Source organism: Drosophila virilis, chromosome 4, assembly GCF_030788295.1.
Source record: "Drosophila virilis strain 15010-1051.87 chromosome 4, Dvir_AGI_RSII-ME, whole genome shotgun sequence".
NCBI classification, from domain to species: Eukaryota; Metazoa; Arthropoda; class Insecta; order Diptera; family Drosophilidae; genus Drosophila; species Drosophila virilis.
In genome coordinates, this window is record NC_091546.1 from 20,222,114 (window position 1) to 20,245,801 (window position 23,688).

General features: G+C 39.4%; 4 protein-coding genes across 4 annotated transcripts; 1 reads left to right on the top strand and 3 right to left on the bottom strand.

Moving 5' to 3' along the window:
• Window positions 1–9,063: 9,063 nt before the first annotated feature.
• Window positions 9,064–10,975, bottom strand: LOC6628691 (UDP-glycosyltransferase UGT5-like). Its single transcript, XM_032437904.2, has 2 exons — window positions 10,033–10,975; window positions 9,064–9,975 (listed from the first exon to the last, which is right to left on the bottom strand). The coding sequence occupies exons 1-2, from the start codon at window positions 10,677–10,679 to the stop codon at window positions 9,177–9,179; spliced, it is 1,446 nt and encodes a 481-aa protein (XP_032293795.1). The 5' UTR covers window positions 10,680–10,975; the 3' UTR covers window positions 9,064–9,176.
• A 99-nt stretch (window positions 10,976–11,074) lies between these two features.
• Window positions 11,075–13,119, bottom strand: LOC6628690 (UDP-glucosyltransferase 2). Its single transcript, XM_002051318.3, has 2 exons — window positions 12,420–13,119; window positions 11,075–12,358 (listed from the first exon to the last, which is right to left on the bottom strand). Exons 1-2 carry the CDS (start codon window positions 13,103–13,105, stop codon window positions 11,431–11,433), a joined length of 1,614 nt encoding a protein of 537 aa, XP_002051354.1. The 5' UTR covers window positions 13,106–13,119; the 3' UTR covers window positions 11,075–11,430.
• Window positions 13,120–13,904: 785 nt separating this feature from the next.
• LOC6628689 (UDP-glucosyltransferase 2) lies at window positions 13,905–15,587 on the bottom strand. Its single transcript, XM_002051317.4, has 2 exons — window positions 14,893–15,587; window positions 13,905–14,834 (listed from the first exon to the last, which is right to left on the bottom strand). The coding sequence occupies exons 1-2, from the start codon at window positions 15,576–15,578 to the stop codon at window positions 13,907–13,909; spliced, it is 1,614 nt and encodes a 537-aa protein (XP_002051353.1). The 5' UTR covers window positions 15,579–15,587; the 3' UTR covers window positions 13,905–13,906.
• Window positions 15,588–16,243: 656 nt separating this feature from the next.
• Window positions 16,244–17,949, top strand: LOC6628688 (UDP-glycosyltransferase UGT5). The gene is made up of 2 exons (XM_002051316.4): window positions 16,244–16,953; window positions 17,013–17,949. The coding sequence occupies exons 1-2, from the start codon at window positions 16,259–16,261 to the stop codon at window positions 17,920–17,922; spliced, it is 1,605 nt and encodes a 534-aa protein (XP_002051352.1). The 5' UTR covers window positions 16,244–16,258; the 3' UTR covers window positions 17,923–17,949.
• Window positions 17,950–23,688: the final 5,739 nt, after the last annotated feature.

A 23,688-nucleotide genomic window follows, 5' to 3' on the forward strand; every position in this document is an offset into this window, starting at 1 on the left:
GTTGTTGTTTCTACCGCCATGCTAATCCTGTAACTGAGCCCTCGAGGGTGCCCCTGTGGCCCCGGCACGCCTCAGTGACTTTCGCTGTCGCCAGCGCAGCCTCGGCGCCCTTGGCTGGGATTAATTCCACACATTAGCCGGAAATTGTATATATGCAGTATATATGCTCGTGCCCTGCCTTGCGTGGCCAGTTGGTTATTCCGTGAATATGTTTTTTACTTATAAAGTGTGCCTAATGCCAGGAGCTAAGCCTGGAAATCTTCTCGAACTAAGCTGACATGACCAATGGCGGCCACTTGTTAATTTCTCATACTAATTTTCGGTGGCAGCTCTCTGCGCTTGCTTTGCTTTGGTCTCATCATTTTTTAAGGAGTTTCCAGTTGCCCCTTTCATTAATCACACTGATCGCTTTTCGAGCACGCACTATTCGCCATCATTTTTTAGGATTTGGCGCGCATGTGGAATTTCCACACGCAGCTTCTCAAGGGAAATGCGACGCTGTTTCTCTCTCAGTTTAAGCCGAGTAATTGAAATTTGTGTGAGTGATAAATTCAGTTGTGGTGCGCCATGTTAAGCGCATGATTAGCGCATTTTCCTCGCACAACCGACAGTTTGCCACACACACACACTCACACACACACACACATACATAGAGATTTTTGGCCAGCCCGCTGTGCCGCTACCCGCGGGAAATGGAGGTGTGGCACATTCGTGCCTGGCCTGCCAACAATGGCTTTTAATTATTTATTGCCTAATGACCTAATGACTTTTCTTTTGCCCAGCCTGAGAAGACCAAAACTCACTGTGATTGGCATATTGCTAGTCGACGGCAACAGCTAAGGCCAGAGACAACCAAACCGAACCACAGTCACGAACAGCCAAACGAGTGAGTGAAGGGCAAGATTTCTTTCTCATGGGAACTTGTGGCCTTAGTCAAAATGATCGTTTTTCACAATTTAGGAAAATTCTAATGCATTTGATTGTCAACCTGTCTCAACAAGTATGCCCCATTGACTATGTGCCAAATTTGGACACAGGAAATAAATAGATGCGAAAAATCCATAATCTTATTTAACTTATGCTTTATAGTTATGAATTATTACTATCCATCAGGGATAACATTACGGGTTTCCGTGCTGAGATGAGATTTTCAAATATGTATTTCAAATGTTCGACTTTACTCATTTAAAAAACTTTTTGCTATGACTGACTTCATAGTTTCTATTTATTGTCTCAGAGTTCTATAGAGTTTTGTATGAAAGACTCAGCAATTTTAAGCAGCAATAAAAAAAGTAAAACGAAATTTGTTTATTATTACATTAAGCTTTTATTGTTACTATATTTCTTTACTAGTAAAAGTTACTTTCTTATTACTTATCTAAATTCTTCTTGGCTCTAGTGCTGATTTAATATTATAATTTGAAACGAATTCTGAGTAAAGGCATTAAAATTCGCATTGCGTCTGGTCAGTTGAATGCACTTTACCTTTTTCGCAAACAATCTAAGTGCCCTATAATCCCATTAGCACCTTTATTAGCTGTCCAGACTGTAATTCAGCTGGTGGCCCCAGAAGTCAATATTGCCACTCCTTCTGCCGAGCGCCCACAATCAACTCAATTTGCAAATTGTGGCCTGGCATGTGCCACACTTGAAAGTATTTTAAAACCATTTATTTCAAATGACCCACACGATGAAGACGACGACGAGGAGTTGGGCCGACAATTTTAAAACTCCAAACACGTAAAGGCAACCAAGGAACTTGGCCACGATTGCAACCTGGCCCGGGCCGTTGTTGGTGCCATAAAAAATTCATTTGACTTAAAAACTTTCCGAGAGACAAAAAACCAAAGCAAACTGAGGCGAAAACTGAGCAGCAGTCGGCACTCGAAATTGATATTAAGTCAGGTGGCGCGTGTCCATTACACGCATTGCGGCCAGAAAGCGAAAGCCTCATAGAATTCAGGTAGAATATAGATATACAGACAGACTGGGAGTAGAGAGAGAGAGAGAGCGAGAGAGAGAGAAAGGGAGTCGAAACTGACAGTTTTGAGGCACGCACATTCCGTGCATGGCATAAACAAAACAATGCCCGCTCCTCAAACTCAACCAACAACTCAGCTCTTAACACAGAGCAAATTTGCTTAGCCAGCGCGGAAATTGTGGCCTACTGGTGCTCTATTGTCTTATTGAACTCCGCCAAGAGTAGTAGGAAACGGAAGCGCGACCCAGCCGCAGGCAGAAGCGCAACCCCCGCACTCCGTGCCCAGCCCCTCAGCCATGGTCAGCGGTCGGCGTTTTGTCAAGAGGCGCACGTGAACTATTAAAATCACTTAAGTGCAATTCATGTCACGTTCGCGGGGAGTCAGCCCAAAACTTACAAGCGATTGATATATGCGATGTCAGTCCTTGTATATGTGTGTAAAATTATCTCTGTGGGTGTGTTTATATGTGAGATAAATAAACTGACAGTATGCCCGGCCAATTCTTGATCAACTTAATGCCATTTACATATATCCATTTCCCATTCTCTCTTGTCAACTTTTGTGATGGCCAAGGTTATGTTAAATTCAATTTTTGGATTTGGGTGAACAAAAATTTGGAGAAAACAAGCTTAAAAGTTTTGTTGAAAAATGGTTTTGCCAATAATATTTGGCCACTGAACAAAGAGATTCCAAGGTCGAGTACCATTCTACTCAATGAATATAATTTTTCTAGCCAAATGAAAGCAAATTTTTAACACCAGCCTATATCTCAATAGTTATACGAATTTATGGTGAATGAGTTTCTTAGTAATTTTCATAAATCAGATGAAGAACTGTCTTTTTGTCATGATAATATTAGCCCATAAAAGTCCACTCCTTCTGCTCATATGAATATCATTTGTTTCCTTTCGCTCGTTTATTTCTTTTTATCTTGCAACGTTCTAAGCCGCGGCCAGTAGTTTGACTGATCTAACGAAACTTCTTACATCTCATTTCTATTTCTTTGCAAAAGTTGAGACTTGAGTAAAATAAATCGGTACTCACATGAAAATAGTTCCGACACAGAAGACCACTAGATCACATTGTTTAAACAGCATAAACAGCCGAGTTTACCACTGTAATAAAAATACAAACATTATTTAATAATTTAATGAATGAATGAATAATAATATAGATATATATAGTTTTATATTTTACTATCGTAATACTTGTTTTTTTGGGATTTAAATTCGTGTCGGAGTTTTGATTAATTTACTAACCAGAAGCCACTCAATGCTTATATGTATTTGCGTTTTGTGGCTAAGCTTCCAGTTTATTTGAATATTTAAATACATTTTGACGCTTGGCGAGATTCCCATTCGCATTTTTAATGAAAAATGTGCATAGATGCGTGTGCAGGGAATAAACAGCAAACAGTTGTATAACATATGGCAATGTTTTGTTGGTCAAAATAGATTTGATCTAAGCTGATTATTTGCATTGGCCAGCCAGGGCAAAGCATTTGACCCAATTCTGTCAAATAAGCAAACAAAATATTACTGTGAATTGGTTTTTGGACATAGTTGCATATGTTGATTAATTTTACAACTATTTGTGCACACCCCAAAACAATTAATACGCAACCGCAGAGATCTTCAGTATAGGAATTCTGTGTTTGCTCCATGCGACGTGTTGTCAATTAAATGCTGGAAAATTAAACGCCACAAGCCGCAGGTCTAATCAAAGCTGCAAAGAGGGGCACAAAAGTTGTCCCACCATTTACAAGGCAGCCACTTGACAGGCTCAGCAACAACAACAGCAACAAAAACAAAGACACAAGTGCGCTTCTTGCCCACTCCACATTTCACTCGCGCCTTATATGTATATAAGTAGAAGTATCTCAGCTGCACTGATTAATTACAGGCAAATAAATTTTCCACCTCTCGCTGCTTCGCTCGTCCACACGCTTTTCATGTCATGTGTGGAAATGATAAAAATACTTAGCACTGTGTTAGCATATTTTTTTAATACCCTGTATCCATAACTGAGGCATTAAAGGCTATGCAGGTCTTTCTATAATCCCAAGAATGACAAACTCTTTAAAAGAACTTGGCAAATATAATGTTATTTGTACCCCGCATTTAAAGACAAGTGTGTGCACGATCAGCCGACGTCGGTAATTAAGTTAGAATATACAGGAGTTGCTTAGAATTGTGAGTATGTTAGGGTATTCGCATTCATTTATATAGTATCTTAATGTCAGTCACTCTCAACTATCTGAGTCTGATTGTGTGTTTTTTTTTGGTTGTATTTGAAATTTATTTCTGCTTCTTTGCGTTTTTGGATTATTAATTACGCTGACACTTTGGGTCTGCGCTAATGAGCACCGAAATAGAATTTTTCCATAATTTGGCTTCTGTCTATAAGAATATCTTGGATTCGTATTTATGTTTCGTGGACAAGCGAGCCAAGCACCGCTCGCCTGCTCTGCTCCGCCCGCCCCCAACTGCACAATTTATGCAAATGATGCTCGTTGGGCAAACATAACCTCATTTTGCCTGGCCCAGCTCCAATATAGAACGCTAAATGTCGCTGTTGTTTCTGCTGATGCTGCTGTTGCTGGTGCTGTTGCTGTAGATGCTGTTGGCCATTCGCCTGGCACTTACCTCTACACTATACTACACGTCCATGAAAAATGATTATAAGTGGGTCACAGGATATGCAAATGTTTCTTTTTCACGCTCAGCTTACGACAATGCCAGAATGGAGCGAACTGGAGCACAGCTGCTGTGCCGTCCGCTAGAGGGCGTTGCCATGGGCGGCAGGTGTTGGGCTACTCTTGAGTTATATATGTGGCACGTCGACTATACAACTACGTACTTGGCAGGACATTTTTCGAAATGCAACTGAAAGTTTGCCAAGAAAATGGTGAAAGTTTTTTGCGCTTTCGTATTTTATATCCGGCAGCGACGCCAGCTGCAAGTTGGCAGTTGCAACTTTAATTTCCATAGAGGAGCCCAGCGGGCGCTGACACGCAACATGAACACCAATGTGAGCAAATGTGAGCGAACAGTTCAGCAATTGGCCAAGGACAACAAGTAAAAAACAAGGAAAAGAGCAACAACAACGCCTAAAGTTACATTTGATTTAATTTTCTTTGTCAGTTTCAAGAACTTGCCGAAACCAAACGCACAACGCATGAAAACTAATCAAAATTGCGCTTGTCCTGGGACAAGAACTTCCCGCCCCACTTCCCCATTACACATTGACCCCGTGTCTCAGCCAGGATGCTGCCGGCCATTTGCACTTTTCTCGTTTGCTCCCTGACACATGCACATGTCCTGCGAACTGTCCCCGAGCGAAAGTTTATTTAGCTTTTTACCATGCCTTCGCAAGTCAAATGCTTAAAATGTGTCACTAGTTTTGTCATTTGCTTATTTATATTTGTTATATTTTTATTTATATTCAGTTTTTACTGGAAATGCAGAAATAAATATAATACACATTCCAGAATTGTGTGTGCATTTTGCTTAGGGACGAGGTCGAGCGCATTCTCCCAACTGGACAAGCTTTGTGCTGCGTTTTGGACATTGAAATTGAAATAAAACTGCAGACAAATCCTTGGCTTGTGCATGGAATGCAAAATGAAAATTTTACAATTGATAATGAAATATGCATTTTGAACCCACAAATCAAAACAGATCCAAAATGAAGGCAAACATTAAAAGTGTTTTAATAATCCATATTTTAAGATTTTAACAAGACAAACCTGAGATACATTTACTGATTAATAGAAATATAAAAATGAGTGATTTTAACATCTGTAATTTAATAAGTTAAGGTTTGGCAAAATCAAATAAAGGCAAAAAATTCAAATATTGAATAGCTTATAGTTTGTGAAGCATAAGTTGCGGATATTCTACCTGTTGTTTCTTTTATTCGCCAAGAAAGCCAAACATTTAAAAAATACTTCACTTTATCGAAAAAAAAAAATATTCCTATTTTTAAACATTTAAGAGTTTAAGCCAAAAACTTAAAAGCTACGTAGCTCAACCGCAGAGCACTGATGACCGAAAACCAAGCCGTGCCCCAGTCCCGAGTTTACCCGCAGCTCCGACACGGATTTTTGTTTGTTTTCTTTAAGCTGCAAACATTTTGCTTAGTTTGGCAAAAACACGCAGCGACCATTTTTCATATTTTCATTTATAAATTTATTATAAAGCCAACAGCAGCAACAGCAACAGCAGCAGCAGTGAGAGCAACAGCTACTCTTGGCTGTTGGATGGGCTTAATAGCAACCATTTTCCCCCTGCATCCGCCGAGACCAATGCCAGCCAATGCTGCCGCTTGCCACAACCCAACCCACTCTGGCAGTGCTGCTGAGCTGCGGTTTAGAGCAACGGCTACTTTGGCATTTATTTTAAATTATAGTTCGCAGTAATAACTAATGCTCAGAGAGCAGTTGCTGTTGTTGGTTATTGCTGCTGCCAGTTGCTGTTTGTTGTTGTCGACTGCCATGTACAGAAATTATAGACATTTTGGTCTGGGGCTTGTGTGTAGTTTTTGTCCGTTTAATGACAGTATTTGCGAGCTATACCAAAGTTCTATGGCAGCTTGACATGAGATTCTGGTCGGGTTTTTGGGGGAGGGCAGTTTCAATTAAATTTACTGCAAAATGAATGTGGATTAAACACAGTTTGACAAGTCATCTGCATAATTATGAAAATTCCCCAGGAAACCAGTTGACATTTTCCAGCCACTAATTGAAAATTCCTCAAGTCAAGTTGAAGCTGTCAGCCAGCTGGCAAGTTTCTCGCCAATTTCCGTGAACAACAGTGCCAATCGAATGTGTTGTGCGAACGAATTTTCACCATCATCGGCAATCGGCCCCATTGGGGCCCACACTTTGCCCTAATGGCCAAACACGCCCACTCTCCACTAACCTACAATCCGCCCACACATCAGTAAATATGAATGAGTTCCAGTTAATGAAATATTGAAATATGAATAGACAAGCTCGCCTTCGTACACTCCAAAGCAATCATATGTCCATCAAGCAAAACTTTGCGCAGTGCCTGCCAAAGCCAAAAGGGAACTTAATCAAGGAAAATGATTGGAAAGGACTATCACATACCCTGTACTCAGTGCTGAAAATGGGTACACAAAGCTATTTTGTGTGAACAAAGTGCAGTTAAATTTTTGTTTTTTTTTTTTTGTTTTGGAAATTACCTGGCCTTATACGGATTGTACAGCTATCTAAAATATACCCTTTTTATCTTCACAGATAGTGTATTAAGAAAAAAAACATAATGTAATCGAGAGCCGGGGAGAAATATAAAGCCTTTACCGCGAAAGCACCCTCTCATCAGAAAAAAAAGTAACCCGAAACAAACAAAAATTACAACGCTTAATTATGAAAAGTGTTTTTTTCCTTCGGTTAGTCGAGGAAAATGAGTAAAAATGTAGAAAGCACACGAAACGAGTTAATGAGCGAAATTATAATGAAGTTTTTCCTCACTGCGCTGTTCGACGAGCGGGAACCACCCTTATGGGGCCTGGATGTGGGTCAGAGCTGGTTTGGGAGCTGCTTCTAATGGGGCTAATCAAATATTTGACATTTGTTTTGGGTGGAGCTGATGTTGAGCTGTTGTTGTCTAGTGTAAAACTCATTACAATCGCAGCTCGCAACGCAGCTCTCAATGTTAAGATGTTCAGACAGCAGGGCAGTCAGCCGTGCCGTATGCAGCGGAATATTTCATTAAATCGCTTAACATTGCAACAGTGCAATCCAAGCAACCAGCCTACAACCAACGACCAACATCAACAACCACATTAACACTGACGGCAACAACAGCAGCAGCAAAAAAGGCCAACGAAGAGTATGGTGTGATATGAGTACAATAAGTAGGATTGCGCCAGCAGGAAAATTAAATAGCCTTTACATAGTTTTAACTAATAAATGGCAAAAATAGTAATATACATTTTTAAAATGTATCTCGTAAAATGTAGGCAGGTTGTTCATTCAAGTCGTGTATTAATGCTTTTGAGCTTAATTTCCAGTGACTATCTAGTCAGTTTGCTGAACACTTTGACTTTTAAATAGATTTTCGCTCTATTTTCTACACTAAATAGCTCACGGGAAGGTCACCTTATGATCTGCCAGCTGATAGTCGCGTCCATTCTGCAGCTGCTCATGTATTGACTTAGATTACGGGTAAAACAACCTTCATGAACATTCTTTATAGTCCGAATTGTAGATGTGAAGGGGTATTAAAGTGTAAACGCTTGCTCACAAACGAGCAGAGGAAAATGAAAAAGACAAAAACGGAAGCGGAAATGTTTAATGCGGGTTTGGCAGCGCTGAGAACGATGCGTTGACGCGTCCTCGCTGACCGGCTGGTTGACCAGCGTCAAGCGGAGGCCGAGACCGAGACAGAGCCGGGTCGTGTCCATGTGAGTTACACGCTAACGAAAGCCGATAAATATTTATTTGCATGTGTGTTCGTGTGCGCTTGTGTGTGTGTGTGTGTGTATGTTAATTAAGAATTTGCAGCAGTGCCGCCCAGCCCCCTGCCCCTCCCGCCATTCAGAGTCCAGTACAATCGATGTGCTGGACACGCAGAGGATGACCATTAGTTCCGCTGGCCGGGGCAAGGGTTGGTAGCGATAATCGAATGAATTAATGGAACACGCAAATGAAATAAAAATTGGCAGTGCCAGCGATTCATTTGGATAAATCTCTTTACCCGGCAGCGAATACAAATAGCAGTATACACTGGGTTCTTCACAGCCATAGCTGTTTATCAGATCTATATGCCGAATTCCTTTTATACAATAGCCAACTAATGCACTGCCCAAGAATATTATGAGCTCAAATCAGGATAAAGAAAATGATATCTGGAAAACATTTTCTGCTTTTCTTGGAGTATAGCACTGTCTTTCAAAACGCCACAATTGTTGAAAGTAGTTCGAATCGAATGGGATAACCTTGATTGACATTTAAAATATTATTATATTGAATACAATCATAATATAAGGCAATATTAACTTTTAACTCAAGGCAAAGTTATAAAATTACAACACTTATATTCTTAAAAGATTTTTATATATTCTTTAATATTTTCACCTTTTTGATGTGTGCATTGCCTGTAAGTTTCCTGTATACTAACTTTACGATAAATTGGCAACTGTATAAAATAAAAATCGAAATACATGTCAAAAATAAGCATCCAAATTATTGGCTGCTATAAAGCTCAAGTGAACCAGGGGACTTTGCAAATGAGCTGCTCCATGATGTCTCAGAACATACTCGGTCCAATAGAGCACGCTCTGACGCGCAGTCGATGGGCGATCGCGGAATAGCCTCGAAAAAGCTTGTACTTTCTGAGTATATTTGGGATTCTCGAGCACTTCTTTAATTTTGTCATGAAAAGGCTGCTCCTCCAGTGTTAATAAGCTCATGCTTAGACCAAACCCATCTTTGACCATTTTATCAGCATTGGCAGGCTGATCTCCAAACACGGGAAGCGAGAGCATGGGCTTTCCATGAAACTGAGACTCTGTGATGCCCCCTCTTCCAGCATGATTTATGAATAGTCTGATCTTGGGATGTGCGAGTATATCATCCTGCGGTACCCATTCCGAGTATAGTATATTTTCTGATTTTCCAGGAATCTTATTTAGATCTTCCCACTTCCAAATAACTTTTTGCTTTAATTTGGACAGCACATTGAACATTTTGTTGACGGTGCCGGGTAGTAGGTGAGCACCCCTTACATTGGAGCCCAGGCACAAGAGGATGGCGCCGTCTTTAGCATCACTTAGAAAATTTACAATTTTTAAGGGCAAAGGATCTGGCTTATCCTTTATTTGAATGCCTCCCACCTCTATGACTGCTGGAACGCTGGATCTGATAGGACCCTCGCTAACGGAGTAAGAATTAAAGAATACAAGCGACACATTTTTGTTAAGGTCTGCATAAGCCGGCATGCTAGGATCGTTGCCATAGAGTTCCCTGCGAAAATGGACGCGTTTAAGCATATCATATTCCAAAATTGGATGTCCCACTTACTTGTAGACTTTCGCGTTATCGACTTCAATGACATACGTGAACAATCGAAGTGCATTGCTAATAATGAGATTGTCCAATCGTTCCGAAAAAAGGGACGCTGGTTTGGCTTGGACACTTCCCAGCATGCTCTCAAACACCTCCCATTGAAACATTGAGGTTGCTATTACAACAGGCACTTTCAGCTTCTGAGCTATGCCTATCTGGAAATCGTTCAGAAAGTAACCGATCATAACCAGATCGAACTTATTATCCTTGTTCTCGTAGAGATCGATAACACGTCGATCTTTCATTACGTTTCGGTTTTTCTTGAATGCAAACGACACTTGATCCCGCATGCGAAATAAAGCCGAAACCATGTTGGAATTGTCTCTTTCAACCATGCTGGCTATGCTGGCATCCTGTGATAGCTGCTCCTCTTTGGTGAGTGGTATGTATATCAGGTTTATGTTCTCGTGTGTAACGTGGGGTTTTAGAGTTGTGATCACCGTCACATTGTGTCCATTCTCGGCCAGCACCTTGGCCATTGAAATTTCCACAATTAAATGCGAGGGAAAAGCGCAGCTAAAAACTGCGAGAATATTTGCACCGCGAGCACAGCTCATAAAAAGAACTCCGAGAGACGAAAAGAACAGATTCTGAGGCGACATGTTGTCGGTTTGAGTGTTAAGCTAAGTCTGATCAGTCATGACTACTGGCTACATTTCATATTGGACCACTGATAATTTTGTATGACATACTGGTACACCCTCATCTTCAGGCCTTTGTAAGTTTTTGTAATGTAACGGAGGCAACAGTCCATGAGATAAGTCCAAATTCAAATCTAAACACGCTTTATCAGTATGTATTAGGCGGTAATCTGCGGTAGTCCGTAAATGTACCCAGTGTAAATAAATATGTTGTAGAGTGTAAGTCATACATTTTGTAGGAACTTAAACTACAACTAAACGAAACAAATCTATGAAAAAGTTAATTTAATATGACATAAATCCGCATGTAAACTATCAGAAAGAAGCATATTTAAATATGCTAATCCCTTATTTAAGTGTATTGAATATATTTATTATTTAGCTTTTGTTAAACATGACCCATATCTTTGAGGGATATATGAAATGGTGACACAAAAATTAGGCATTTCAAATGAAGATTAAAATTAATTGCTCTCTGCAAAATTAACAAAACACTCAGATTAAATTATCAATGTCAATAGAAACTTGCTTGCAAACAAAGAGATATACTTTCAAATCAACTCAATTCTGATAACCTTGAGACATGTACATACAAACATAACTGATAGGCGTTCATTTACCTAGCCAATCAACTATATTAACGATAGTCAAATTGTTCACTTATTTAGTAATTATTTAAATGAAAGAAAAAAATATTACAATTCTAGTTAATTTATTTAGTTTTTAATTTTTTGGGCTTTTCGACAAATTCTTTTCTGGCGGCCAAGACACTAAGTTTCCTATATAGTCTCTTTACAACTTCTTTACTTATAAATAAAAAAACAATTAATAAACTTAATAACAACGCATAAACATCCAAGTTATTGGCTGCTATGAAGCCCATGTGAACTAAGGGGCTTTGCAAATGAGGTGCTCCATGATGTCTCAGAACATACTCGGTCCAATAGAGCACGCTCTGACGCGCAGTCAAAGGGCGATCGCGGAATAGCTTCGAAAAAGCTTTTACTTTTTGCGTATATTTGGGATTCTCGAGAACTTCTTTAATTTTGTCATGAAAAGGCTGCTCCTCCAGTGTTAATAAGCTCATGCTTAGACCAAACCCATCTTTGACCATTTTATTAGCATTGGCAGGCTGATCTCCAAACACGGGAAGCGAGAGCATGGGCTTTCCATGAAACTGAGACTCTGTGATGCCCCCTCTTCCAGCATGATTTATAAATAGCCTGATCTTGGGATGTGCGAGAATATCATCCTGTGGCAACCATTTTGAGTATAGTATATTTTCTGATTTGCCAGGAATTTTATCTAGATTTTCCCATTTCCAAATGACTCTCTGTTCTAGTTTGGACAGTACATTGAACATCCTGTTGACTGTATCGTTCTTCAAAAAGGTTCCCTTTACATGTGTGCCCAGGCTTAGAAGGATAACACCATGTGTAGCATTTTCTATAAAATCTCCAATTTCGCTGGGCAAAGGATCGGGCTTTTCCTTGATTTGTATTCCCCCTACATCTATGGCCACCGGAAAACTGGGGCTAATGGGACCCTCACTAAGGGCATGAGAATTAAAGAATATAAGCGATACATTTTTGTTTAGATCCTCATATTTTGGCATGGCCGGATCGCTTCCGTAGAGCTCGCTGCAACAATTTTAAGCCTTTAAGAATTTCCTTAAGCAAACTTTCGTTAAGATCGACTTACTTGTAAGCTTCTGCATTATCTTTTTCCGTAAGATACATATTCATCTTAAGGGCGCTGAGTGAAAGGTAATTGATTAATCTTTGTGCAAAAGTCATCGTTCGACCCTTTTCGACGGAAATAAACATGGATGGAACATAGGCTTGTTTGCCTATATCACCCAAAAAGATATTGAATATGCTTGATTGGAATAACGAAGTCGCTATTACTACAGGCACTTTGAGTTTCTGAGCTATGCCTATTTGAAAGCTGTTAAGGTAGTAACCGAGCATAACTAGATCAAACTTGTTATCCTTGTTCTTGTAGAGATCCTGGACACGGGGATCTTTCATCACATTACGGTTTTTGTTAAATAAAAACAACGATTCTTTTCGCATGCGAAACACAGTTACAAGCATGTTGGAATTGTCTCTCTCAACCATGCCGGCCAGGAGAGAATCCCGTGATTGCTGCTCCTCCTTGCTAAGTGGTATGTAAATCAGGTTTATGTTTTTGTGAGAAACATGCGGCTGCAGAGTTGTGATCACCGTCACATTGTGTCCATTCTCGGCCAGCACCTTAGCCATTGAAATTTCCACAATTAAATGCGAGGGAGCTGCACAGCTGAATACTGCGAGAATATTTGCACTCTGCGAAACATTGATAAGAAAGGCAGCGAGGAACAACGTGAATAAAGTCTTAGGAGACATGTTCGCGGCTTGAATTTTCGGCATAAACTAATCTCTAAACAGAAAGAGAAACGCCTTTTATAATGGCAGCTGGCAGACAACTTGATAAATATGAATGATTCTTGACATTCCCATAATGTCCATAAATTTGATGACGACTGATTCATCTTAAAAGGCTTGTTTAATAAGGTGTTCCGAAATTGGTAGGATTTCGCTCATTTGTATGGAGCACAGTGAAACTAATTAAAGCCAGCTCTTGGTCCAGGCATCTATTACATAAGATAGAAAGATGCCAATCTATGTTTGCACATAAGCATAGTATCTTTATCTATAACTCTGAGACAAGACTGCATAGAAATAGATATACGAAGGGACCGACATAAATAAAGACACATGCACACATGCGACGTGACTTTTGGTAATAAACAAGATGTTATTATGGGCTCGCGGATATTTCATTCTTTGCGTTCCACATTTAATTAAAACATTATAATATCCTCAACGAGTACACAATTAATTATAATATCTTACTCATGTTATTTGTTTTATTAACGATTTATATCTCAGTTAAGTGCGAAATGTCAATATATTTAGAGAAGCCATATGCTTCAATTGCTTGCTAACCAAGACATATACTTTCAATTCAACCCGATTATGATAACCAAAAGTGTTTTATAGCTGATATGTGTTCATTCGAACCGATAAGCTATTAACCAATAATCCAATCTTGCGATTGCTCTCTTAAGTGTTTACATCGATGGCAAATGACGAATGTAGAACGAAAATATAAGATTCAAAATATGGTATTAGTTATTTATTGATTTATTTAGTCTTTAACTTCTTGGCCTTCCCAAAATTGTTTTCTTTTTTTGTATTGCCTTTTAGTTTTCTGTAAAGACTTTTTACAACTACTTTGCTTATTAATAAAATAACAATTATGAAACTCAATAACAACGCATAAACATCCAAGTTATTGGCTGCTATGAAGCCCATGTGAACCAGGGGACTTTGCAAATGAGCTGCTCCATGATGTCTCAGAACATACTCGGTCCAATAGAGCACGCTCTGACGTGCAGTCAATGGGCGATCGCGGAATAGCTTCGAAAAAGCTTTTACTTTTTGCGTGTACTCGGGATTCTCGAGCACTTCTATAATTTTGTCATGAAAAGGCTGTTCCTCCAGTGTTAATAAGCTCATACTTAGACCAAACCCATCTTGGACCATTTTATCAGCATTGGCAGGCTGATCTCCAAACACAGGCAGTGAGAGCATGGGCTTGCCATGAAACTGAGACTCTGTGATGCCGCCTCTTCCAGCATGATTTATAAATAGCCTGATCTTGGGATGTGCTAGAATATCATCCTGCGGCAACCATTTTGAGTATAGTATATTATCTGATTTGCCAGGAATCTTATCGAGATTTTCCCATTTCCAAATAACTCTCTGTTTTAGTTTGGATAAAACATTGAACATGTTTTGGACTATGTCGGCCTTTAAAAAGGCTCCCCTTACATTGGAGCCCAGGCTTAGAAGGATTGCACCATCTGTAGCATTCTGTAAAAAATTGTCAATTTCTTTGGGCAAAGGATCAGGGTTTTCCTTGATTTGTATTCCTCCTACTTCTATGGCACCTGGAAAATTGGGTCTAATGGGACCTTCACTTAGGGCATGAGAATTGAAGAATATAAGCGATACATTTTTATTCAGATCCTCATATTTTGGCATGGCCGGATCGCTTCCATAGAGCTCGCTAAAAAAAATTTGATTTCTTAAACACTTCCTTTAAAAATTTTGTTGAACACACTTACTTGTAAGCCTCTACATTATCAGTTTCGGTAAGATACATATAAGTTTTAAACACACCAAGTGTAATTAAATTGGCCAATCTTTGTGCAAAATTCATTGGTCGCCCTTTTTCGACGGAAACAGACACTGTTGGAACATAGGCTTGTGCGTGGATATTGCCTAACATGATGTCGAATATTTCCGATTGGAACATTGAGGTCGCTATTACAACAGGCACTTTGAGTTTCTGAGCTATGCCTAACTGAAAGCTATTAAAGAAGTAGCCGAGCATAACCAGGTCGAATTTGTTATCCTTGTTCTCGTAGAGATCTTGGATACGTGGATCTTTCATTAGTTCGCGATTTTTATTAAATATAAACGACAATTCCTTCCGCATGCGAAAGACAGCCGTCATCATGTTGGAATTGTCTCTTTCAACCATGCTGGATAGACCAGAGTCCTGTGTCTTCTGCTCCTCTTTGGTGAGTGGTATGTATATCAGGTTTATGTTCTCGTGTGTAACGTGGGGCTTCAGAGTTGTGATTACTGTCACATTGTGTCCATTCTCGGCCAGCACCTTGGCCATTGAAATTTCCACAATTAAATGCGAGGGAACGGGGCAACTGAATACCGCGAGAATATTTGCACTCTGAGAACCATTGATTAGAAGAATACCGAGAAATGTCAAGAACAATATCTGGGGAGACATGTTGGCGGCTTGAATTTTCCCCGTATACTAACTTTTAAAAAACTAAGGGCTATGCCTTATATTATCACAGCTAATGTGAACTATTGTTGATGGTCACAATGAACATTTAAATATTGAATACTGTTGAGTTAACAATGATTTTCAAAATTGACTGCAATAGAATGTGTCAAGCTGATAATGCCAGCTACTTTTTGGCGGCAATAACTATTTTAAAACGACAGTCTGTTCGATAAGTATGCGTAACTGATTAACAGAGTCTACGTTTCGCTTATTATCTGTAGCTGATATATGTTTGCAAGCGCTTTCTGTAAAACACAGCGTTTTGATAGTGATGCAAATGAGCTTTGAATATTTATATACATATATATATTTATATATATATATTGCTTAGATTAAATTCCTTATGTTTTACGCCAAGGTTAGCCAAACAGGTTGAGCAAACAGACTCTTTTTTATATAGATCTATTAATAGCCTTCTATTGGCTTAGGGTATGCACTGGATCATGACCACACTCACTGCAAAAGCTATTGTAGCTCATAATTTCACCACAAGATAATGCTGTTACGTTTGATGGTGCTGTCAGGCAGGTTCGCGATAAGTTCGCCTTATCGATGCCAATTTAAAGAGCTTCGTTGGCCGCGTTGCCAAACAGTGTTTGCTCAACGATCGTTCCGGCAACATGGCCAGTGCTACTAATCGCATTCTGCTACTCGCAATTGTTGCCGCTGTTTTTATCAGCGGCAGCCAAAGCGCCAATATATTGGGCGTTTTTACGAGTCTGAGTCCATCGCATTTGATTGTACAAATGTCCATGGTCAAGGTGCTGGCGGAGAACGGGCACAATGTGACTGTGGTTACAATACTGAAGCCGCCCATTACACACAAAGCTATAAATGTGGTGCAGGTGCCCCTCTCCGATGAGGATCAACGTATGATGAGCGCAACCATAGGCAAAATGGTAGCCAGCGATAACAGCAACATGGTCATTTCTATGTTCCGGGTTATGGGCCAAATGAAGTTAATGTTTGAGAAGATGAGAGATGCCATGATGGACCAGCGAGTGAAGAACTTATATGAAAACAAGGACAACAAGTTCGATTTGGTTATGATTGGCTACTTCTTGAACAACTATCAGCTTGGCATTGCCCATAAGCTGAAGGTGCCAGTGATATTAGCAGCCACTATGCCACCAAATCAATTGTTTAATAAAATGCTGGGCAATCCTCAGTTGGATTCACATGTGCCGGCACTGCCTGGAATCAGTGTAAAAGGTCAGCCAATGACATTCTCACAGCGATTAAAAAACTATATAACAACCTGCGCTATGGGTATTTTCATGTGGATTTTGGAAAACAATGATGCCAAAGATTATAAGTAAGCAAGATTTCCAACCTCACGAACGACAAATATTTTAAATAATCATATATTTCTAGAAAAGTGTTTGGCGATGATCCAAACATGCCCCCCTATGAAGATCTGGCTAAGAACGTTTCGCTTACATTCTTTAGTTCGCATGCCCCCAGCGAGGGTCCCATCAGACCCAATGTGCCGGGAATAGTAGAGGTGGGCGGCATTCAAATTAAAGATAAACCAGATGAATTGCCAAAAACAATTGCCGATTTCCTGAGCGACGCCAAAGATGGCGCCATCCTCCTTTGCCTTGGCTCCAATGTAAAGGGTGCTCACTTGAAACCCGACACAGTCCAGAACATGTTCAATGTTCTGTCCAAACTCAAGCAGAGAGTCATTTGGAAATGGGAAAATCTCTATAAGACACCTGGCAAATCAGATAATATACTCTATTCTAAGTGGCTGCCACAAGATGACATTCTGGCTCATCCCAAGATTAAGCTCTTTATAACTCACGCAGGTAAAGGCGGCATCACAGAGGCCCAGTATCATGGAAAGCCCATGCTGGCGCTGCCTGTGTTTGGCGATCAGCCTGACAATGCTGAAAAGATGGTCAAAGATGGGTTTGGACTCAGCTTGAGTTTAGCAACACTGGAAGAGCAGCCTTTCCATGAGACTATTGTGCAGGTCTTGAATAACCCTCAGTACGCACAGAAAGTACAGACCTTTTCCTCCCTTTATCGCGATCGACCAATCTCTGCCCATGAGAGTGTGCTCTATTGGACTGAGTATGTTCTGCGTTATAATGGTGCACCTCATTTGCAGAGTCCGTTGGTACACATGAATTACATATCAGCCAATAATTTGGATGTTTATGCGCTGTTAATTACTATCTTATTCGTATTTATTTATGTAAGTAAAGTAATTTTGACTAAGTTATATAGAAAACTGTTCGGTAAAGCGCAGAAAACTAAAAAAATAAAAAAATCTTAAGCTGAAGACACCCAAACATAAAATTCTTATTTTATTTTTTTTATATATTATTGCATCTGGTGCTAGGCTTTTCAAATTAAAATATGTTTGCCTGTCTACAAAAACTAAGCACTGATAAAGCTGTTAGTTCGTTTTAAAGACTCTAGATAATGTTCTATAGATAACACTACTAATTATCTGACCAAATAAAGCACTTGGCTGATTGTGAACGTATATTTCAACATACCATACTACAATTTTATAATGTTCATATGTTGGGGGAATATTATATTTAGAATAGACAACCATTCAGCCCAGAAAAAAGTATGTATCAAATAAGAGTAAGTCATATGATATATATTAATAGCCTTTAAATACTTTCATATTTTCTGGCTAAGTAGTGGAAGCCAAAACTCGTTTTTGACTGCATCTTTTATTACTGAAGGGAAGGGGCTTGCTGCTAAAATACTTGGCAACTTTATTACACAAATTCACAAAATACTTTTGCACGTCGCAATGTTGTTGTCTGGGTTTATATTTCCCATACACTTCAACAGTATAATTTGCAAAAAACTAGAAATTCTTCAAACTATCCAACGTGCGCACTGAAAACAAAATAACATTTTGCAATAAGCAAATTTCAATTGAAATAGCAAACGGAAAAGGCATGCTGAAAACCCTCAATTCCAAACGCCCCTCCTAACCACACTCAAGCCGTGCGCCCAGCCCAACGTGGTCGATGGAACGTAGACGGTTTCGGGTTCTTTTTGTACTGAAATAAAAAAAAAAAAAAACAGCAAACAAGAACATTGAAAAGCATCCCAGAAATCTGTGCAATTGTTGCATGTAGATGTGTTTGCACTTTTCTGCATGAAAATGCCAATTGTGGAGCAGAGCGCTGCCAATGAGGCGAGATACGAGAGCCAAGACTTTGAGTATGCAGGGTTAGGATCCACCAATAACATTTGCAGACAATACTATTGTAAAACGCGTGAATTATTTTGTAATTAAGGCTGGAATTGTTTATTGGACTCCTCTGCGTTTGGCATTCACATTGGCCACTCGTCCAATTACATTTTTATTAACTGCCAGGTGAGAAAGCAAAAATTTCATTAGAGTTTTATCAACAAAATCGAGTGCAAACATGCAAAAATATGTTTAAAAATATAAAATATGAAAATACCATGTGCACTTGTTGTTCCATTTACCAACGAAATACTTTTAAAATATTTATAAATGAAAATACGATTTACACTTAGTTGGGCATTTTCATGGCTAGCAGCAAGTGGCTAACAAAAGTGGAAAAAGTATAGAAAAAGAACATTTTCAGCTTTGTTGGATGAAACCCCGCAAACAATTTCATATGATGGAATGTTATTTGCCTGAGAAAAATGAACGAAACCAATTAATTGAAAGAAGAGCTTATAGAAAGAATAAGTCGAATATAATAAATACCCTAAACGCATATAATACATTTTATAATAAGATAATCTATTTAAACATTGATCCCTTTCATATGCATAATAAAATGCTTGCATAAGGAAAAACTGTGTAATTCTTAATTCTTTTTCTTTGAACTGTGAATCTTTTCACAAAAATAGAAAACTCTCTCAAAACCGTTTACAAATTTTTCAATGTATATTCATTAGGCTAGATTAAGTAGAGAAAAAAAGCAACTTCCCTCTTCACTCGAGTGTTCACTCTCTGATATTGATCGATCCTGCATTTATCCACATTTAACATTCGTTTCTCATGCATATGTTTTCTAAATATTTATCTATCTTTAATTTACTTAATTGCATAATGCGCCGCTTTAGGACCACCTCATGCATATGAATTTCATTCAACTTATTTGTTTTGCAATCCTGTTTCTAACCACCGAAAAAAAACTAGTTTTTACCATTCCCGCCTGTTTACCCAAAAACTGTTCCCATTAATGTGTCGCTGTTGGCAGTTTGTTTAATTAAATGTGGAACAACACAATGCTCAGAAATGTTCACGATCCCGAGTTCCTTTGACAAACATTAAAAAGAAGAACGCATTTCCATTGAAAACCTTTTCAAGTGCTTAACATATCCAACAATACTAAAAAAACAGGAATCTCTGTCGAGTGGAATAGCAAAAAAAATAAATGTATATAATACAAAAACTTGCCGCGTCATGGGCATTGTCAAATGAAAACATTTTACGCAGTAGTCGGCGCATAATTCATAAAGCCGCAGGGGATACGACGATCCCCGTACCACATACCACGCACCGTTCCCATTCCCTGGCTCTGTCCCAGGCTGTAGTTGTTCATGATGCGTGTGATATGCGTAACCTACCCTACAACCTCAACCTCAAGTGGCAGTGGCAACTGATATGTCTCAATCAGGACACGGACAGGAGTATTCTCAACCCCGACTGCAGCCTCCCCGACAGCCTACTTTTGCTTCTTTCTCTGGCAATTTGCACCCCGCACGTGTCTCATGCAATTGCAATTACTTTCGGTTCAGCATTTTAACGATGGGAAACTGCATTTTCGGTTTCCCGGCTCGAAACTTTTTCGCGCACTTTGCCCAAATTCAATTTCGATTATATATATTGCCCAGGAAGGTTGCGTGGGAAAATCGTTTGCTGCGGTTTGTCTGTCAAAAATGTATTTTCCACGTTTCCACGTGGCTATGGCTATGGCTCTGAATTTCACAATTTTAAATTACTTTCATGTGTTCTGTGGTGAATTATGGCAAAGAGACATGGGCGACGCGTGCCCCAGCTGCAGCGGCCAACTCTGGATTTCCCAATTTTTGCATTGTTTGGCAACGTTCTCTCCTTCTACTATTCGCCAATCCTCTGGTATTGCATTTCATTTGTTTTGCTTTGTGGGTACCGCCCGGTTGGGCGGGGCGGTGGCGGGGCAGGCGCAGCGATTGTAGGTAATTCAAATTTGTTGCTGCGTAAATTGAATTGCTGCGAAAGCGCATAAACATTCCAATCAATTTGTTGGCCAAATGAATTATGCAATGGAAATTTCATGAATTCCAGGTTTGGGCAACGGCCGAATTCATTTTATTGGTTGTGGTCATTGCCAGATCACAGCCAGTAACAATTTATTAGCCGAATACATTTTTTACCATCATGCGCCTACGCTTATTGCAGAGAATGTTCATTCTAGGTGAACACACACCAAATGTTGAAGACATCAAATTATTATTATTAGAGGTTTAGGAAGGCTATTTTTACCAATATAACAATAATCAAGGGGTTGCCAAAACCAAGTTTCGAGGCATTAAATTGAAAAAATTGCTACTTTGTCGAACAGGTACTTGGCCCCTCGAGTCTGTCAAGTTTACAAAAATAAATATTAAATAAATTTTGAAAAGGACAATAAGTATGTAACCTGATTTGGTTAAACATTCGTATGAATGCACGATTAACACATAATAAAAAATAAATGAATTTATTTGTATTAAGGTTTTTCTGTTTAAGTTCACTTCGCTAAGTTTTGTTTGAACAAGAGTCGTATAATTAAACATTACTGTAATATTTGTTTATGTTATTTTGCCAACACTTTGCTGAATGGTTGTTTAAGCTGGCTTTCCTCTTAGAGCGATTTAAAAACGCCTCTCCACAATAGTTGGCCGCAGAGAGACCGAAATCATAATAAAAAGTGCACAAATCTGAGGGGCAAAAAGTGTTGGCCAAATAAAATCAATAATCCTTAAAAATACAATACTTTACGCATAAATAGCTTCCGTTTTTTAATATGCTGCCCATCGATATTCAGCAACAGCTATAACAAAACGTTTCGCTACTGAAAATAAAAATGAAACAAAAAAAAAAAAAATAGTTGTGACTGAAAAACGCGCGGGATTTACGAAAGGCGTTTTTTGTCGCGCGCATTGTCGGTTGAATGCGACAACCAATTTGTAATCAAAGTAATTTTAATGCAAATTTTATATGTTGCTGCACGTAGTTGCAGCTGGAGCCAATGTGGGCGTAGACATGCCCAGCTGGGCGCTGTCAGTAATGCAAAAGCCGTAAATAAATACAAAAGTGACCCAACAACGCGAAAGGGTCGCGAAAAACCCGGTGCTTAAACCCGGCAACAGCCCCAACTCTGCGATACGCCACGGTTTGTTTATTTAAATGATTTTATGACTTTTCCAAAAACCAAATGGTGACAACTTGTGGCGCTAAAAGTTGAAAGTTTTGTGGCCAAACAAAATGAACATAAAAACCGGACCATAAAAACGTATAAAAAACGGATACCAAATGGACTTAAAGCCGAAGTAGAAATTCACTAACTTTGAATGGAAATGCAACCATGAAACTATAGAGAAGTTTGAAATACTCCAGCCTTACTTATCCTATCGTAATCCTTTAGTAGTGTATATAACAGACATAAATATATATATATATAAAGGTGATATCTGTTGCCGAGGCCAAACAAATTAATGCCCAATTCTTTCTCACGTGACAAGCTTAATGGCAATGTGCATGTACCCGCTGTAGATTTTATAATAAACAAAAAAAAAATTGTATACAAACGGCACCTGTGTTCTGGTGGTCTTGTGCAATGTTAGAGGCAGCTACAAAGGCGCCGTGGAAACTATAAAATGGCCATTGGGAAAAGAAAACCCAACCTGGTCCATAATTTGAGCCGACAAATTTTCAATGCTTTGGGTCGCATAAATTTTCCCATTGAGAAAACCCATCTTCCAAAAGGTCACATTAGGCATCATTAGCCGGGAAAGAATTGCGGTTAAGGTGCGGCCACTGACTCGGTAGTCGGTTGCCTCCGATAGGGGCCCACACACATGACACGGTCAGGCCGCAAGAGGATTTGGGTAGGGGAAACCGGCCAAAAGTCACTAAGAGAAACGAAAAGGAAAAAGTGAAAAAAAGGACAAGGAGCGGTCTCAGGTAGCCTAGCGCTGTTTTTCTTGAGAAATTGCTTTGAAGTAATTATGTAATTGACTTTCGGTTAAGGACGAGCTGCTGCCTCGGGGCGCCGTCATCAGCAGCAGGCCAAGAAAGGCCAGTGGCAACAGGCAGCCGTGCATCCCGACGGCTGTCATTTTTCAAGCCATTGTCCTTTCTTATTCCTTACGACCGAGCCTATTTACTGCGCTGTGCTGCCCGTCAAATGTCAGCTTCCGTTTTCACTTGTTATTTGTGGTCTAGGCATTTGCGCTGGCTTTTTATCTTTATATGTGTATTTGCTGTTCTGTTTTTTCTTTTTGTTTTTTTATTTTCGCTTCGAGTACGTGGCATATGTCGCAGATTATGACATTTTGGCGGCATTTTGATGGACAGCCGCCAAGGAGCCTAGCAAAGATCCTGGCTCGGTCTTGTCAAGTGTCGGTTATCATCAATTTTGATGTGGGCCCCATTAGTAATTATTTAATGGTCCATTGCTTTGTCCTGCTTATGACGCTGCCAACGCAGATGCTTTCAATGTGAATCCAAAGTCAAGGCACATAGAGAATGTTATATCATTTGTCGCTAGCAAGGAGTCAAGGCCGCAATCACACAAAAGGTCTCAGAAGTAATTATTGATAAACGTAAAGTAATGGAGTGTACATGAGTTCTTGAAATGTAAAGGATTACGTTTTTTTTTTGTAATAATTGACCACTTTCAGCTCTACAGATATCTTAGACTGCTGAGGACTCTGAAGAAATTACGACAATTATTTTGTAATATTACTAAGAACATTGGGAATAACAGGACATCCCATTCACCTTTTGCAAATTTTTCAATTTATGGAAATTATCAATGTATAAAAACAGAATAAATACAGAGTT